Source organism: Phasianus colchicus, chromosome 6 (assembly GCF_987193195.1).
Source record: "Phasianus colchicus chromosome 6, bPhaCol1.hap1.1, whole genome shotgun sequence".
Classification (NCBI taxonomy): Eukaryota; Metazoa; Chordata; class Aves; order Galliformes; family Phasianidae; genus Phasianus; species Phasianus colchicus.
In genome coordinates this window covers 5,658,178-5,675,131 of record NC_143441.1, presented here as the reverse complement: position 1 = coordinate 5,675,131, position 16,954 = coordinate 5,658,178, and the positions used below count along the sequence as shown (strand labels likewise).

The 16,954-nt window shown below is 40.1% G+C and overlaps 1 protein-coding gene and 1 long non-coding RNA gene across 13 annotated transcripts in view; one reads left to right on the top strand and one right to left on the bottom strand.

The window, feature by feature from the left end:
• Window positions 1-16,954, top strand: part of PDE1C (phosphodiesterase 1C) — a 340,705-nt gene that overhangs the window by 268,143 nt on the left and 55,608 nt on the right. For all 12 annotated transcript variants that reach the window (XM_090142260.1, XM_090142255.1, XM_090142264.1 and 9 more), the window contains 5 exons: window positions 1,447-1,513; window positions 6,247-6,363; window positions 7,698-7,838; window positions 12,270-12,370; window positions 14,046-14,174. In XM_090142260.1, coding sequence (XP_089998386.1) covers window positions 1,447-1,513; window positions 6,247-6,363; window positions 7,698-7,838; window positions 12,270-12,370; window positions 14,046-14,174 — 555 coding nt within the window. The remainder of the gene's footprint in view (window positions 1-1,446; window positions 1,514-6,246; window positions 6,364-7,697; window positions 7,839-12,269; window positions 12,371-14,045; window positions 14,175-16,954) is intronic.
• Window positions 5,334-8,571, bottom strand: LOC116238587 (uncharacterized). Its single transcript, XR_004168970.2, has 3 exons — window positions 8,253-8,571; window positions 6,878-6,933; window positions 5,334-5,502 (listed from the first exon to the last, which is right to left on the bottom strand). It is a non-coding gene; the product is annotated as an uncharacterized LOC116238587 (long non-coding RNA).

Genomic DNA, 16,954 nt, shown 5'->3' with positions numbered 1-16,954 from the left:
TTTCCTTGGAGCTAGCAGGAGGGCTGGTATGTGGGAAGCAGCCAGCAGACTTCAGCCAGCCAGTGCCAGGTGTCTACAGCAAAACTTCAGTCAGGACTGTGAGTGCTGCTGGTCAGAATTGCACTGACAGCCTAGCAGTTCTCTGCATAGGAGGGTAGGAGTATCACACAGTGGATCGCAGGCCACACAGATGCACAGGGACTCCTTCCACTTACTGATTGCTGACTTTTTAAAATTACTATTGTTATTTAATCTGCATAGCTGAAAACTCAAGAAATTGCTGCATGCGTGCTAAGAGTGGCTGCAATAATGATAAGGCTAACGGGACAGCATTAGCTGTCCTTTTTCCCTGGGAAGGATTCCTCCCAGTTTTGACAAGCTACTAGTGAATTAACCCTCAATCTCAGTGAAGGACTTGCTCGAGAGAGATATGAATGTATGGCAGAAAGGTGGCTGTCAGAGGCAACTTTAACCCAGTGGATTTGAATAACTGAAATGAAAGAGGAAACATTCAGATGGAAATGGCACCAGAGGAGGGTTGTTGCTCTCCTAAGTTAAGGCAGAGGGCCTTTGCCTGAACTGTCTGAAGAGAAAAGTGCTGGGTCCTGGCAGGAGGGGGTGAGAAATTCTATGATTTAGGCAGTGGGACAGTTCTCCAGAAAGGCATGATGTATTTTTTTTGTGTGTGTTTGAGAGCAGGACATGAAAGGGAAGTGAAGGTCTTCACACATGATCTTGTCAGATGGGAGAGGAAAGCTTTCCATCATCTCTTTTAAGTCCTGTGTTTCTGAAGTGCAAAAAAGAATGAACTGTGGAAAGGTGTTTTGACAGTCAGTATTTGAGAGTTCACGCAGCCTATTAAAAACAGCATGGCCTGAAAGCAAATATAAATTCCAGTGCATAGTTCAGTGCATTCTTTAGTATGGTTACTGATGTTGATTATGTCCTTCTTCATACACAAAGAACACCTAAAAGATTTTGAACTGATATTATTTTTTTTTAAAAAAAAGAAGTAATAGTGGTACTGGACTGCAGTTGATGCTTTGCAGACTGCAGATGATTTCTGGAATACACTGAGAATGAGCTTGAGTGCTGGACAAGCAAGAACTACAGAAACTGAAAGGGCAATGAGCTTTGCTGTGGTGGAAAACGAGGAGCATCTTGTTTATTTGAGTGCAGCCTTTCCCTCTGATGAATTAACAGATTCTTCCTAATATCCAGCCTGGGGACCAAGGTGTGAGATACTGGGAATTGTACGGCCTTGAGCAAAGCTCTACTGTGAAAGTGATATAGAGAGCATGTGCACAAGCTAGGAAGAAGGAAGAAAAATCATTGTAGTTAGAGTTTGTTAGTCTTTGCAGGATCTCCTATAACAGCATATTTCTTCGTTGTTGTTATGTTGTTTAATTTTATTTATATGTTGCCTTATCTATTTTATCTTGGTAGAATGTACAGGCGGACGTCCAATATGGTTGGTTTGAGCTACCCACCAGCTGTAATTGGAGTGCTAAAGGTAAGCCTAACGAAAAGGTGATGGTGGGAGAAAGCTGGGGTGCCTGTACAAAGCATCAGGGTAACACTGTGATGTTTTACATGGGGAAGGAAGTGTTTGAACTTTCCTTTTCCTTCTTTCAGATGTTTAATCAGGCTCAGGTCTGTTCATAATTTACTGGCCTGTGGGAATATTCTTAGAGTAAAATAAAAAATAGAGTTCAGAACTTGAAAATGGTCGTATCCTTAAAGTTTCCAGCTCTGTTCTAGTGTTCAGCTATGAAACTGATGAGTTAGTAACATGCTGAAATCAATCATGACTTTGCAGAGGGAAGAATGGAAATGTGGGTGCAGAGAAATGGAGAAGGAAATGTATCATTTGCTCTGAGAGAAAGGATTTTCTATCATTGTTCAAGGTGACAATCAGCTGTGGAATAATATTCTTAGAGTTTTTGAGATTTCAGATGAAAAGTGAGAGATCACAAGTAGTCTGAAAAAAAAAAATAGATTTCATTCATGGGGAAATTGCAAGGCAGGATACCTATGGCAGTACCACAAATACAGGTTAGCCACCAATTATCTCTGCAGCAGCTTTGCTGTGCAGAAGACAATTTACATGTGGTTCAAGCATGGCATGCAGTGGTAAAAAAATGCATACAGGGGCATTATACATGTAAAGATTGTGAAACAGTCCTCCTGCTCTAGTCTACACAGGAAAGATACTCAGGGTACTGAATCCTTTTCATTTTGGATAGTATCATTTATTTATCAAAAGATGGGGAGGATTTGCACAAAGTCCACTGAGTGCAACAAGAATGATCCAACATGACCTTCATTTACAAAATGGAAGCATTCATTCATCCCTTTTTCCAGCCACAGATTTACACGTGTAATCCTGCAGGTGGGATCTCATATCTTTCTTCTCTTAGAACAACACCCTCTGGCCAGATCATGGAAGAACATGCCTATGATGGTACCTCTTCTGCTGAGTTCCTCAGAAGTGACAGAACAATGCTAGACCTGTCAGCTATGCTCAGTAGGCATAAGCCTCAGGGAATCCTTCTTCCCTTTCTGTATTTGTAAGATATTAAAGGTCATAAGCAGTATGGACTGGGATAGAGGAAGTAGGACCCCTGAATATCAACAAAGGAACTGACTAATTTTGCTCAAGGTCAGATAATCCCTTTTTTTTTTTTTTTTTCAAAAGTGTTTTGAGAACAAGTCTCTGCCTGGATGTTCTTGTGGTAGGTAATGGATGTAGCTTAAATAGGAATGAGTTGTTTAGAAGAAGTGGTCTGTCTTGGAAAAGAGACTTTGTCTAAAATGTCTCCCTCCCATCTTCTTAACGGGATCAGGTACCTTTCTTGTTTGTTTTAGTCCAGTACAGCCAAGTAAAGACAAAAGAAAACCCAAAGTTACAGCTGTCTGACAGCTTGGAGTAAACCATGCAAGATGATGTAGGAATGTACACACATCTCTTATCTGGCTTTCCATAATCCGCTTCCCCCTCAGAGTGAGAATGGCAGAGATTGAGATGACACTGGGTGACAACTACTTTGTTTTTGAATGATGTGTTCGTTCTTTTGCTGTGGCAATCAACAGGATGCCTTCACTGAGTAACCCAAAGCGGTGGAATCGTCTTGAGAAAATGAAATAGTTTTTAATGAAAGAATGAAATGCTCCAGCTTATCGAAAATATGCAATTAGAGCGGTAGCTGTACAAGTCCAAGGCATATTTTCTCTGTCACTTTTTCAGCGAATGAGATGTTTGGCAATTTTGAATGGCTTCCATAGCATCACTTTCTATAGATACCAGATACTGATTTTTGTACTGCAGTAGCGTGTTTCCTTTCTGCATGACATGAGGGTGGTGATGTAAGGCTTACTGCTGAAAAAAGGGTGATCAGACATGGAGCAGTGGCCCTACATGCTGTTTGTACAGCTGTGAGAACAACCAGTTGTATTCCTTTACACAGGAAGATGCGATCTGCTGGTCAGCAGTGCTAGAGACAGAACTTAATATTAACAAGACAAAGTGCAGAAATATTCTTCTGCTTAGGAATGATTTCTTTTTTTCAGCTTTTTCTGATGCCCATGCTGTCATGGAACTGTTTTCTTGGTTAACTAATATGCAGGCAATGAACACAGAAAATGTAGTTGCTTACAAAGTGATCTAATGTCTCTATTGTTAGTGTCTGCAGTATAAACATCTGCTTGACTTTGGCTGCAAGGAATTGTCAGGCCAGGAATTGTAGAATCCTAGAATGATTGAATGGCTGAAAAGGACTCCAAAGATCATTTAGTTTCAACCCCCTGCTATGTGCAGCGCCGCCAACCAGCAGACCAGGCTGCCCAGAGCCACATCCAGCCTGGCCTTGAATGCCTGCAGGGATGGGGCATCCACAGCCTCGTTGGGCAACCTGTTCCAGTGCTTCACCACCCTCTGGGTGAAAAACTTCCTCCTCATATCCAACCTAAACCTCCCCTGTCTCAGTTTAAAACCATTCCCCCTTGTCCTATTGCTGTCCACCCTTGTAAACAGCCGTTCCCCCCTCCTATTTATATGCTCCCTTCAAGTACTGGAAGGCCACAATGAGGTCTCCCTGGAGACTTCTGCAAGCTAAACAAGCCAAATTCCCTCAACCTATCCTCATAGGAGAAGTGCTACAGCCCTCTGATCATCTTAGTGGCCCTCCTCTGGTCCCGCTCCAATAGCACTGCATCTTTCTTGTGCTGGAGCCCCCAGCACGATCAGTGATGTAATGTTGAATAGAAAATCAGCTGTCCCTAAATGAGCCGGCTGATAAAACAAATCAAGGCTCTAAGGTTAACAGAATGAAAGACAAATATATTAAACATTTAGGAAGAACTGCAGTTGGTTCGCCCAAGAAGTGGAGCAAAGGTCAAATTTAAGACCAAAATGACTGTAGCTCCATCACAGGGCCTATAGGTAGCATTAGAGCACTTTCTGACATTTCATCTGAGGCTGCAGGGCCAGTGAGCTAGAGATGTGTAGCCCATGAACTTTCCCCATCCCTTGCTTCTCCTGTTCTCTTTACTGACAACAGTTTTTGTCCTCCCCCATGAGGTGCCTGTAAAGTGCTGCTTACCTTCCGGTTTCTCTCCAACATGGACATCACATCTGTGCTAAGCTTTTATAGGATCATAAAATCCTCTAATTTTCTAAGTATTGCTGGTGCTGCAAGCCTCTAAGCAAAGTGTGATACTCTCTCGTTTCCTTAAGTGGACATTTCTCCCTTGTTATTTAGAGTAAAATGCTACTGTCATTAATGTCAAGAGTATTTCCCTCAGTGAAATCTAAACTACTCTACAGTAAAACTTAGTGTCTACTTGGCTATTGCCACTATGTAGTGCAAAAGAAAGACATTCTGCCATTTTGTAATTCAATTCATTTTATTTGCCACAATAGCACAACATTATTGCAATAAAAAGATATGTAAAGAAACACAAACTTTTATTTCTACAAGAAAAGACTATTGTAGAGTAATTTCTCTTTGGGTATATTGAGACATTATTTTCAACTTCATAGGAACTAGAGGTCAATTACTATTTTAATTAATTATATAATAAATACAAATTTAAATATGAAACATATAATACATTTATAAAACTAAATACTATAATACAATTATAAAACGTATAATACAATTATATAAATAATTAAAATATAAATATAATATAATAAGAATAAATAATTAAAATATAAATAATTAGAAATATAAATAGTACAAAAAACTATAATACAATTATATAAAACTAAATTCTATTATTGTATATTATAGATATAATTATATAATTATTATAGATATGTAAGTACTAAATGCTACTGCTTCCTAACTGAGACAAAATAAAAACAGTCCAAGAAGGGTGTAGGAGTAGGAGAGAAAGTTTTCCGGTGTTATGGGAGCATCCTCTTCGGAGATCGATGTGCATCATGAGTGCTGTCAGCTCTTGCTGCCATCCATAAGAGTTGAGATGGAATTCAACTTTCTGCAAGAGATTTAATACATTATAATTTAGCTTAATGAGCTGGGAATTAAACTTGCCTTCTTCCGTCTCTTGACTGAGCACCTTGCAGTGTTAGTATAGCATTTACAGCTAACTGTAACCCTCTCAATTGCAGTTAGATATTTACTTCTATGTTATAAAGGTCATTTTTATACTATTGGTAGCACTTAATGTAGCATTACTATGAAAAACAGCAGTTAACTCACTCATCTTAAAAAAAAAAAAAAAAAAATTAAAAACACGCGTACTTATAAAAAGAGGATCGTGCTGTCTTTGGGCAATTAAAGCTGCAGTAGTCAGAAGGAACTAGGATCTCTTTGGGTCGAGCAAGGTAGCTCGAGATAATTTTTACACTGGTTCACTGTGCAGCAGGTGATGAAAATATGACCACAGGCCAGTATGCGAGTGCCCATAACCATATTTCATTTATGAAGGCAAGCTAAGATTCATTTTGCACTTAGCTTTTGCTTGTTCAGTTGGTGAATCACTATGACTTGAATAAGCAAGTAACCTAAGTTTTGAATAGAAACTTCTTCACTGTGAGTCATACTGTACTGATGAGTAAATTAGATCCAGTACTGGTTAAGTGAAGAAGCGAAGTTGAGAATTTTGTAAATGAAATCTGTACACTCTCATCATCCATTTGTAGATATGAAGTGATAGAAATTGAAATGTGATGGTGAAATGGATGATTAGATTAACATTCTTTTCTATTTATTCTTGCAGAATGTAGACAAGTGGTCCTTTGATGTATTTGCACTAAACGATGCCAGTGGAGATCATGCACTGAAATTCATTTTCTATGAACTTCTCACACGTTATGATCTGATCAATCGTTTCAAGGTCAGTAGTTACAAGATGGGTCTCTTCTCCGTCTTGCATTTTCTTGTATTTCATTCTTATTCTGCTTTGTTCTATTGAGAGTGCAATGATTTTATCTGTATTTGAAGGTGTATGTGAAGACTTTGCAGTCACTGTCATTTCCCCTAAATGGGGAAGAGAATCTTTCTGCAGCAACCAGGACCAAATGTTATTCAAGCAGGACATTTAATTGTAATAGGACAGCATGAAGCTGGTGAAGTTCCACACAGTCTTATTCATGAAATGCAGAGGGTATGATAGTGTCTTTCTCCCAGTATTCTTAGGAATCTCAAGCATGCAAGCCAAAAATGAAAGCTTGGTTTGCTACAGATTTCAAAATGCAAATACTACTTAAGGCAGAGTAAAAGGTGTACTTCATATCTTTTAATTTGAACAGTTCCTTTGTAACTGTGAACAGAGTTACACTTGGATCACTGAAGCACTGCCCTGAGATGTTTTCCCATTCTCCCCGCCCAATTATTCAATTTTCACTTACTCTGGCAGGACTCCTACTTTCTTCGACTCCGGGATTTCTTCAGGAGCTTCTCGCGCCTGATGAGAAATGTTTGAAGATAACGGATTAGAAATGCATTGTCCCATGACACATACTCAAAAGGGAAATAGCTGTGCAACTCTAACTAGAAATATGAAAGTTTAGGGTATTTTAATTTGTGCAAAGCATTGGAGAATCCCTGCTGCTTGTTGCATACATGTGCAGCTGCCACCACCTACATAGCGTGCTCCCTAGGAATCCCCCAAATGTGGTTTTATATGCATACAGTTACAATCTGGGAGCCAAAAAAGCATGGCAAACTCATAGTATGGGAAGTCTGGGTTTGGCAGTAAAAAACCAAAAATATGATAAACAACGCTCCTCATCATAGAGTATCTCAGCCTTGCTATATGATGCATTTCATTACAAACTCTAGAATATGAGTAGTAAAGTAGTGATATATATACTAGATTATTCCGAGGGGATGAGCAGACCCGTGTGTCCTAAATAGAAATATTTCTCCAGAAACAGTACAACAACTACACTCTGTTACTTCTGGCACTGCTTGTGTTTTGCAGACAGCATTTCATAGTGGACTGACTCGCATATGTTTAAGTGCATTTGTGATTCATCCATCTTGTAATTAGGGATGGGAAAGCCATTTTGAGGAAGTGAGCTTGATTCACTCTCTGTATGGAGTACTTGTTTAAGGTTATTTATTTGGGAAGTACAATCAGTACAAACTGCTCTTCAGAGCCTTTCCTCCAAATGCTAGCTATTACAGGTGATTCTTTCATTTTTAATTGTGTGCTTCTTTTCTCAGATCCCCATTTCTGCCCTGGTGTCCTTTGTGGAAGCTCTGGAGGTTGGATACAGCAAACACAAAAATCCCTATCACAACCTAATGCATGCTGCAGATGTGACACAAACAGTCCATTACCTCCTTTTCAAGACAGGTGTAGTGGTATGTACAGGAGTTGGCATACTTAATACGTAATGAAATGGCAGTAGTTTTTGTTTGGTAAGCAGATTATCCACAGCAGAACCCATTTGTACTAGAAAAAAATTAAAAAAAAAATTGTAGAAAAAATGTAATTTGCAGTGGCTGTGCTAATGCATGTAGACATTTGGGATTACTTAGAAGAATTTGGGTGAGGATTTGGGTAACTGTTTTAATTGATTGGAGAGAGGATGAGCAAAAAACCCAAGCTGAATTTTCCCCTCTACCACCAATCTGGCTGAGTCTAGCGAGTCAGTTAGTTGGGATTTCATTTCCCTTTCTGTGAAGAAACAAAATGCCTAAGCTTTCTTAAGAATACAAAATGAAATAAGTTGTTGTTTAACCCAGTCTGGCACCACTTTTCAAGCTATCGCTCACCGTTTTCTTATGGTGTTCCTGAGGCTCCTCGGGCGCTGTTTCTTGAGCCCGCATTGAGGTGGATCCACCTCCATTGGCAGTTGGTCTTCGGGAGGTGAATCCACCTCCATTGGCTGCTCTTCATATTGAGGCTCATCCACCTCCATGGGCTCAGTAGATTCTTCATCTACTTGCATCGGCTCCTCTTTTTGTCTCCTCCCCATCAGCCTTCTCTTTTTCTGGGGAGGAGAATCCATTTGTACTTGGAGCCTTTTGCCCTCCTGCCTCTTGCTCCTCTGCTGCTGGTACGGCAGTTGGAGGGCGAGGCAGTGACATCAGCAGTGTTCCATGGCAACCCCCAAAACGACAGTTTTTGGAGTTGGGGCCTATGGTCTGAGAGTTGCCCCAGTTTTGAAGGAGAAGGAAGGACTTGGAGTACTGAGGGACCCTATTCAGGGAAGGGCTCATCTGTTGCATTGTGCTTGCCAGAGAGAATTTGTGGCCCTTGGGCAAAAGGCCCTGTGGAGACTCCAGCCCCTTCTTCATCCTGTGCCTCAAATCCGTTAGTACTGATGAGTTGCAGGATCATGCCAGGAGAGTCCCCTACCTGGCTGCCTGCAAGTGGAGGCAGCCTGTTGCCCAACAGTAGTGGAGAGGGGACAGTGGATACTAATGCCCCACAGGCAGCCTAGGGACATGCAATCAGTAACGAACTGTTGAATTTCAAAGGTGGTGTGAGTTCTCCTTTGCTGTCCTTCACCTCTCTCCCTGCAGCATGGAGGAGGTATGTCCCATCTGCCCTGATCCCCAAGGGAGAGCAGTGGGGAGTAGAGGGCCTGGTGTCCTCTGAGTAGCTGTGCTGGGTCCGTTGGAGGCTCTGTGAGATCCTTGAGGCCTGGTGGTGGCTTTTTCACTCTGAGGATGAGAGGGCCGATTTGGGTTTGCTGTCCTAAGTGTTTTCTTCCTCCAGCTACTGAATGTGTGGCTGAAAGTGAAGTCAGGCCACACGTGGCAGTGCACAAAGAATAGCTGGAGATCAGTTGAGTGTCCGGATAAGAAATTAGGACAGATTTGATCTTTGGATCTCTGCTATCTCTGGAGAGTAGTGATCTTGAGAGGAGAGCTGAGGGGCAGAGGCCCAGTTTCATAGATGTTTATCCCTGTCATTTGACCCTTATTGTACCTCAGGCAGCATGAAAGCGTTCACAGGCTAACACCATGTGAAGAGGAAAGGGAGGTGTTTCTGTTTGGTGCACAGTGACTAAATTACAACCAGCATGCCAAGAAACTGTGCAGCTTGTTGTTGAACTAAGGAAAATTAAGCTGTTTTTTTTTGGTGTTTCTGACGACAGTGTCGTCTTGTCTTTCCACTGCTGTTCTCCTGTTAGAAAAGTCAGGCTTTGCCTTCACACTCCCAGTAATTTTGAGGAAGGAGGAGGAATGCTGGTTCTAAGGCCACCTGTCCTGGGGATGGCTTCCCAGTGCCTGTTTTTCCACTTGCCAGCCAGACTAGATACTTCCTGGGCTCTGGGACTGCCCTTCATTTCATCTGGTGTTCGTAGGGTTCCAGCTCCTTGTTCATACTGTTTCTGGGCTTGCCTAGGGAAGCTGTCAAGTCTCAGTTATTTTTCTCTCTCTCTTTTTTTTTTTTTTAATGCCACTGTGCACACCTTATCTTTAGAGGATTAGTTTTCAGTTCTTTGTGACATATTACAAGCTTTTAAGTGGCAGAGATGGTTCAGGTGTGGTGAAGGTGCTGATGACTGCTACAATTTTCATGTCACGATAACCAGTGTGGCTGAGGGAGATCTCAGCACTCTTTTTTCTTATTCATTCCATCAATGTTGGTTTTTTTTTAATGTCATGTGACCAGATCCTAAATATGGGATAGGTTTGTCTTGTTGTAGTCAGTAAGTGAATTTTCTGTTGGACATTTCCTTGGCCTGTTTTGCTAGGCAGGTGATCTTTGCTGGAAAATGTTCTGCTGTGATCACACCTCTGAATACTTGGCCTGTTGCAAGTTTGAGTCTCTGGAGGTAATGAACTCAAGGGTGTATCTTCTGTATCAGCTTGATGTTCCTAATCGATGATAGAAGTTTAATCTTTTCCTTTTCACTGTTTTGCACTGTTTCTTCTTTTCTTTTATGAAGACTTGTGCTACGTTTTTAGAAAAGGCTTATGTTATTTTTCTTCTAATTAATTCTTCAAGAAACACACAGGCAATTACTATTCAAGTGAAAGAACTTTGATTTTCCATGGAACTCCTTCCTGAATATAAGACTGAGCTCGTCAGTTAGGGTATAAAGGAGGAGAAGATAAACTGGAAATAGCAGGGAGATCTCCGACTTTATAATCCCACCAAGAACACTGCTAGTGAGAATTGTCTTCCCCATATATCAGTAATAATATTCATAAAGCCTATGCATTCTTTGCTATGCCTGTGTGATTTCACAGCAGTGGGAAGACTTTTGAAAAAGGCGTAGCCTCTCAACTTATTTCTGTTTGGAGACTAGAGAATATATTTCCTTGAAGTTAAAGAAGGTAAACTTCTTTCACTTGATTAGCTTTTCCTCTGCTGTATGGACAGGTTAAAACCCAGATTAAAGATAGGTCATTCTGAAGGTGTTTCATGTCAAGCATTAAGTGGTTCTTGCGCATTATTAATGTCATTAAATAAAGTCCACTAACACCTCAGTGGAAACATGTCTTGCAGAAAGTAATTTAGTTGCTGTGTCCACTTGTGTCTTGAGCTCTTTACCCTCCCAGTTAAAATATATATATGTATGTATATAAATACCTTTGAGCTGTATGTTTAATGCAAGGAAAGTTTTAATGTCAAGTCTAGTTTCATTCTCCATTTGCACAGACACTAATGTCTGGGGCTATCTCCAGCAAACTGACTGTTCCAGGAATTATGACAACAAATACTACAGAAGAGTTTTGTGGGTGCTGTGATTGTGTAGGGATGACTGTGAAATTCAGGAGAAGAGCTGGACACATAGCTGTGTGCAGAGCCCTACAGTTCTCTGTTCTTTACTTGCTTGTATTTAGCAGACCGGGGGCCACAGCACGTGTCTAAAAGGAATTTACCAAACCATACTACCTTTAATGGGTTTATGAGTTAAAAGGTAGTTCTTACATGTTTACAGGATGACAGTGTGCTGTTACAAAAACAATTAGCAACCACTATGGTAAAAGTTTTATTCAAATTATAGGAGCATTTTGTACAAATATTTACAGCATCTACTGTATCAAGAGGCTTTGTTTCTGATGTACTTGATCCTAACAGCACCCCTTACCTTGCTACCTGTGGGAAAAAAAGGCATGAAATCATTGATTGATGCAGAGGGACATTATTAAAAGCATCTGATTAATTTAGAAATCAAAAGTGACAATCACGTTGAAAATATGACTTTGACTAGGCAATTAGGGACAAAAAAAAGAAAACAATCTCAGGACTTTATCAGCTATTTCTATGAATGATGAATAACAAGATATACATCTTGCAAGACTGTGTTTCCTGTGCTCCTTATAGTTCAGGGATTGACAGAAACTCCTGATTAGTGGAAATTAGTGACATTTTTCTGTATTTGAGGCTCTGTTACAAAGTTGAACCAAGCTGAAAACACATACCTTGGTGGTATGTGCACAAATGTGCATGTAAGTTCTACTTGGGAAAAAAAAAAAAAAAGGTTTTCTTGAGATTTGCCTTCTTTCTTCCTGTGATTTTCCTCTCTTTCTTCTTCACACATAGTTCTCTAGGAAAGGCAACTGTTTCCCCTCACTATGACTTAAGCGTTTTTTTTGTTCTTGAAGCTATTTTGCTGAAGTTCAGTTTATTTAGATGAAGCATCAGGAAAAGCACCGATTCAGCTTCGGTGTTATCAGCCAGATAAATTTGCTTTAAAACAGCTGGAAGGCTGCAGGGGAAAGGCAAGGATGTGCAGCACTGACTGTCAGCGGGAGATAACTTGCCTTAAAAGACAAAAGCCTGAATGCCTGGGAAAATGATCTGATTGCTCTGTAATTTCTTTTCAGCACTGGCTGACAGAGCTGGAGATCTTCGCCATGATCTTTGCAGCTGCTATCCATGATTATGAACACACAGGAACCACCAACAATTTTCACATCCAAACACGGTGAGACCATCATAAATCATGATGAGTGGTTGGGGAAGTTTTTGGAAAATAACAGCACAGCCACATAGAAAAATGTAGAAGCTTTTGCCCTCAAGTGATGCAGGAGGAAAGTTCACTTCCGTACATTACGTTTAATTTTCTCTTACTCAACCATTTTCAATTGTATGCCTGTATTATAGATTCCTGACCATTGGGTCATGTTAATAATCAGGAAAAAGGACGGTCCCAAAATATTTCTGTGTGAAATTGCTGAAGTCTAATTGTTTGCAGATTGATGTATTTGGTCAAAGATACAGTTTTGAAGGAGGTATTATAATTCAAAAGTTCACCAGTATCTGTATTCGTCAGTATACACCAGCATGACAAATACTGTTCTTATTGGAAAAACATACTAATGAAAGGTGGGGATATGTTTAGCACTACCTGTTTGGAAGTAAGTCATTGTACTCACATCTTAAATCTTTGTAAATTCCTTGAGAACTTACAATTAGCTGATCACAGACCCTACTGGACTGGCATTATTGTTGATTTCAGAGTCTTCTATAGGACTTTAGAGATTGATGGAAGAGAGGTACAAAGAAGATGGCAAAATTTGAAAGCGTGCAAATATTGTGAAATGTCTGCAGTGATAATTAGGCATCTAATGTCTGTGTATTATTTTGACAGTGTAAGTCTACTGGTAGTACTGACAAACTGTCTAGGTGTCCTTGACTGACATAGCATATACTTGGACATTTCTAAGATGCACTGCAACGTACCCTGAATTAGACATCTGGAGTATGGTAGCTGAATCATGCTATGTATTGCAGATACCAAAGATGCTGGGACAGATCACACATATGCTCAAGAAGGTTGGAGGAAATTTGTCTGTGTTCTGGGATACGGCAGACTCCCCTTCTTACAGATTCTTATATGCAGGAGTTAGGGATCTGCTACATTTCCAAAGTAGAAAATAGCTCTAGAAAAGTTCAGTTATAACGCATTGTTTGTGACATTGAACAACAGAGGATCTAAAATGCTGAGGGAGAAAAATTTACACCTCTCACTGGGAAGCAGGACTGAGTGAGGACTGTAATGAATCCTACTCAATCTCTCTTGCCATTAACATCGAGTCTTCAGAACAACTGAGCTATCCAGCAATTTCAGATCTATAACATGGAGCCTAAAATAAGTTGTGAAGTACCTTTGGTCCTATACTATCCCACTGGGATTTGCCCTTTTGTACAGCATAGCTAGGTGCACAGATAACTGAAAGCAGCTCAGTTATGTCTTGCGTACAGCCCATTTACTATTCTGGGAACAATATAAGAACACATCTCACAATTTCTTACTTGGCCACCCTCAGGCTTCAATTTGAGAGCAAAATACACAAGAACTGGAAAGGAGCCTTGTGATTCAGCCCTAAACTTAGATTATCGCTCTCAGTATCCTTTTCTAATGTAATGTAAGACTAGGTGAGTCTGAGCAGATGAAATAGATTTTGTGGTGAATTTTCATCTTTAGTTTTCTTTTAATGAGTAACAGCAATGAATAAAGTACCACAGGCACTCTCAAAATGCTTATATCTGTGCTATAGGAACTAACCTCTGTAGCTGAGCAAAGAAAAGCTTTTGAATATGAGACACATGAGATAAGGAAGAAACATAACCTTCCTTTATTTCCTTTTTAATCCCAGGTCAGACTCAGCCATTCTGTATAATGACCGGTCTGTGCTTGAAAATCACCATGTTAGTGCAGCATATCGTCTTTTACAAGATGATGAAGAGATGAATATTTTATCCAATCTCTCAAAAGACGACTGGAGGTAAACATGAACATGGTAGCTGCTTCAGAATATTGCACTGTCACCACAGACTGTTATTGCTTTGTTTGAATAGCAATATGCATCAGTGTATATTGTGCATTAGCATTTCTCCTGCTAAGAGAGAAAAAAAAAAAGCTTTGTAAAGTGTTGACTTGCATAATTCTGTATTTGGTTTTCACCTCAGATAGTAGTCAGACTAGGAATTTGTTGCAATGGGTAATAATATACAGTTTGACTCCCATGTAATTCCAGCATCTCACAGAAACACCTTTTGCACACATCTGTTTGTAAATGAGTGAAGAGGCAGGTTGCTGTTTGTTCATGCCAAATAACAAAGATACCCTTCATCTATTTTGACACTCCTTGCCTGGAAATTATATATGGGATGGAACGCAAATAAGAAGTCCAAGGACTGTAAATCAATGTGTACCATATAAGCCAAAGTGATATAAGAAGCTATAATTTAAATTAAGCTCATGCAACATACATTTTATGTGCTAAAATCAGTCCACGACTTGTTTTCTAATAGCAGACAATTCAAGCTAATGAGGGCTTTTTGTTTCTGTAGGGGATTTTGAACTCCAAGGAGTAGTACCTTAAAAGTACTTATTTAAAAGTACTTTCTGCAAGACAGAAATCCTGGTCCACGGTCTTTCTCATAGTTGGGACTTGTAGGATCTTACATGCAGCACAGTGCTTCCCCCATGCACCTGAATTTGCTACAGTAATGAGCTGTCAGTTCATCTTACAGGATATTAGCTTTGCTCTGGGGATTGGCTTCTAGTATGCTGGCCAATAACTGTGCTTCGTAATGTCTTTCACCTGCATTTCCTGTTTATTTGACTTGTGGACAGTGATATAATCCTGTAGCTGAACAGTGGAAGTACAATTTAGGAACTTGAACAGCTGGTTTCAATCAGTGTGAGTGTTGTGGGGCAGCAGCTTGAGAAATCCTGCCTGCCCATATAGTCTTAGCACAGACAAGAAATATGAACTGCATTGAGATGTTACAAATCTATTTATTTATTTGTTTGTTTATTTTAGCTACGATTGGTAATGCCTTGTACAATATTGACAGCAAATTGCTGCTTCCTTTTGTGTTGGTAGGGGAAGCACAAGAAACTATCTGATTAGAAGTAGCAGCCCTAAAGCCACTGTTCATAAGGATCAGTGGAGCAGCTGCTTGAGAATGCTTCGTTGCAGGAATGCTATCTTCAGGAAAGCAGTCTGCTTTGAGGCTTTAAGCTGTTTGTGGTTGGATGAAAACTAAGTTCAGATGTTTCTTGTTAATTCCCTTGAGTCAAAATGTGTGTTCTGTTGAGGTATGTGTTTAGACTGGAGGTTTCAAAGATTATCATTTCTCCTTTAGATGAATTATTCTATCTGCCTGAATAAAAATACTGAGCTGTTTAGATTGCTTAGTTTTCCTCTCTCAAGTAGGGCTGTATTATTTTGTAACTGCTGAAATCAAGCAGCAGCTGCAGGATAAAAATCATTATTTTAACGTGCTCTAATGCCAAAATGCAATTCTCACGTGCCTTTGCTTTTGACTACCAGATTGAAATCCCATAGGCAAACATTTAGAAGGCACTGGAAACATCAGCTAAGTTCATCAGGATCTCAGATGCTGAGGAAAAAAAACAAGAAACACACAGTTTCTCAGACTGGTACTCAGAAATAGGACTTTTAGTATCAGTAGGACTCAAAGCATGAAAGCATGCTTTGGAGAACTCTTAAAACTTGTCCAGATCTCTTATTATTTTTGTAGACGTACTTGATTAATCTCTTTCAGCAAAAAGTCCTAATGCTAGCTCTTGGAAATGAAATTCTTAAGTGCTGTTTTGACCTGAGCTCTCGTTTCATTTTGACATTATTAATAAGAGAAGACCTGATGATCAGTTCATCACACAATCCTACATGTATGGAGAAGGTTGAGGGAACTGGGCTTGTTCAGCTTAGAGAAGAGAAGGCTGCAGGGAGACCTCATTGTGGCCTTCCAGTACTTGAAGGGAGCTTATAAACAGGAGGGGGAACGGCTGTTTACGAGAGTGGATAGTGATAGGACAAGGGGGAATGGTTTTAAACTGAGAGTGGGGAGGTTTAGGTTGGATATTAGGAGGAAGTTTTCACCCAGAGGGTGGCGAGGCACTGGAACAGGTTGCCCAAGGAGGCTGTGGATGCCCCATCCCTGGAGGTGTTCAAGGCCAGGCTGGATGTGGCTCTGGGCAGCCTGGTCTGCTGGTTGGTGACCTGCACATAGCAGGGGGTTGGAACTGGATGAGCAGTGTGGGCCTCTTCAACCCAGGCCATTCTATGATTCTGTGATATATATGTGGATTTCATCAGTTTTGTGTTATTTGGTCATCTAGTTCAGGACTGTATTCATAGGAAAGAAATACAGGAAATTAGTGCAAGCTGTCACAGCTAGAACAGAAATGGGTATAGGTTTTTTAGGGGAAGCTGATGAGACCGAAAGAGATCTTTTTGGCTATAGTCAAGAAGAAAGATGAATGCTTGCTAGGACTTAAACGGTGTTTTACTCTCCTTGTTAAATATTTGAAAGTGAGTTGCCTCATTTGATGAATCCCATTTGTGCAAGTCATTAGCAAGTAAATGAAGAAACTGTATGAAAAACAGATCACAATGATTTAAGAAAGCAAACTGCAAAGTGGACAGATGCTTTCCAAGATATGACTAAAGATGTATTTGTTGGCTCTGTAGTTTATTGCTAATAATTTCCATGTAGTTTATTGAAATAAAGTATACTTAGTGCAAGCCCT